The sequence below is a fragment of the Trachymyrmex septentrionalis genome, unplaced genomic scaffold (genome assembly GCF_001594115.1).
Source record: "Trachymyrmex septentrionalis isolate Tsep2-gDNA-1 unplaced genomic scaffold, Tsep1.0 C3387404, whole genome shotgun sequence".
Lineage (NCBI taxonomy): Eukaryota > Metazoa > Arthropoda > Insecta > Hymenoptera > Formicidae > Trachymyrmex > Trachymyrmex septentrionalis.
Genome location: NW_017303221.1, coordinates 1 through 556, shown reverse-complemented (window position 1 = coordinate 556; position 556 = coordinate 1). Strand labels below are relative to the sequence as shown.

General features: G+C 33.1%; 1 protein-coding gene across 1 annotated transcript; it reads right to left on the bottom strand.

Moving 5' to 3' along the window:
* Positions 1 to 32: 32 nt before the first annotated feature.
* On the bottom strand, positions 33 to 552 carry LOC108754943 (cytochrome c oxidase subunit 1-like; the record flags this gene model as incomplete). The annotated part of the gene is given in 1 exon segment (XM_018498028.1): positions 33 to 552. A coding segment is annotated over 1 exon segment (507 nt), but the record flags the coding sequence as incomplete, so codon positions are not given.
* Positions 553 to 556: the final 4 nt, after the last annotated feature.

Genomic DNA, 556 nt, shown 5'->3' with positions numbered 1-556 from the left:
AAATCCAGGAAGGATTAAAATATATACTTCGGGGTGGCCAAAGAATCAAAATAAATGTTGGTAAAGAATAGGATCTCCTCCTCCTCTTGGGTCAAAAAAAGAGGAGTTTAAATTACGGTCTGAGAGTAATATAGTGATTGCTCCAGCTAGAACAGGGAGGGAAAGAAGAAGAAGAATTGCTGTAATTAAAATTGATCAGACTAATAGAGGGATTTTATCTAGGGATAATATTTTTTGATGTATATTTATAATTGTAGAAATAAAATTAATAGCACCAAGAATAGAGGATATACCTGCGATATGAAGAGAGAAAATAATCAGGTCTACTGATGGTCCAATGTGAAATATATTAGATGTAAGAGGGGGATATAAGGTTCATCCAGCGCCAGTTCCTATATATATAAAATTTCTTAAAATAAGAAGAGTTAGGGAAGGTGGAAGAAGCCAGAATCTTATATTATTTAGACGAGGGAAAGCTATGTCCGGGGAGCCTAATATTAAAGGAATTAAAAAATTTCCGAATCCCCCAATTATAAAAGGTATAACTATAAAAAAA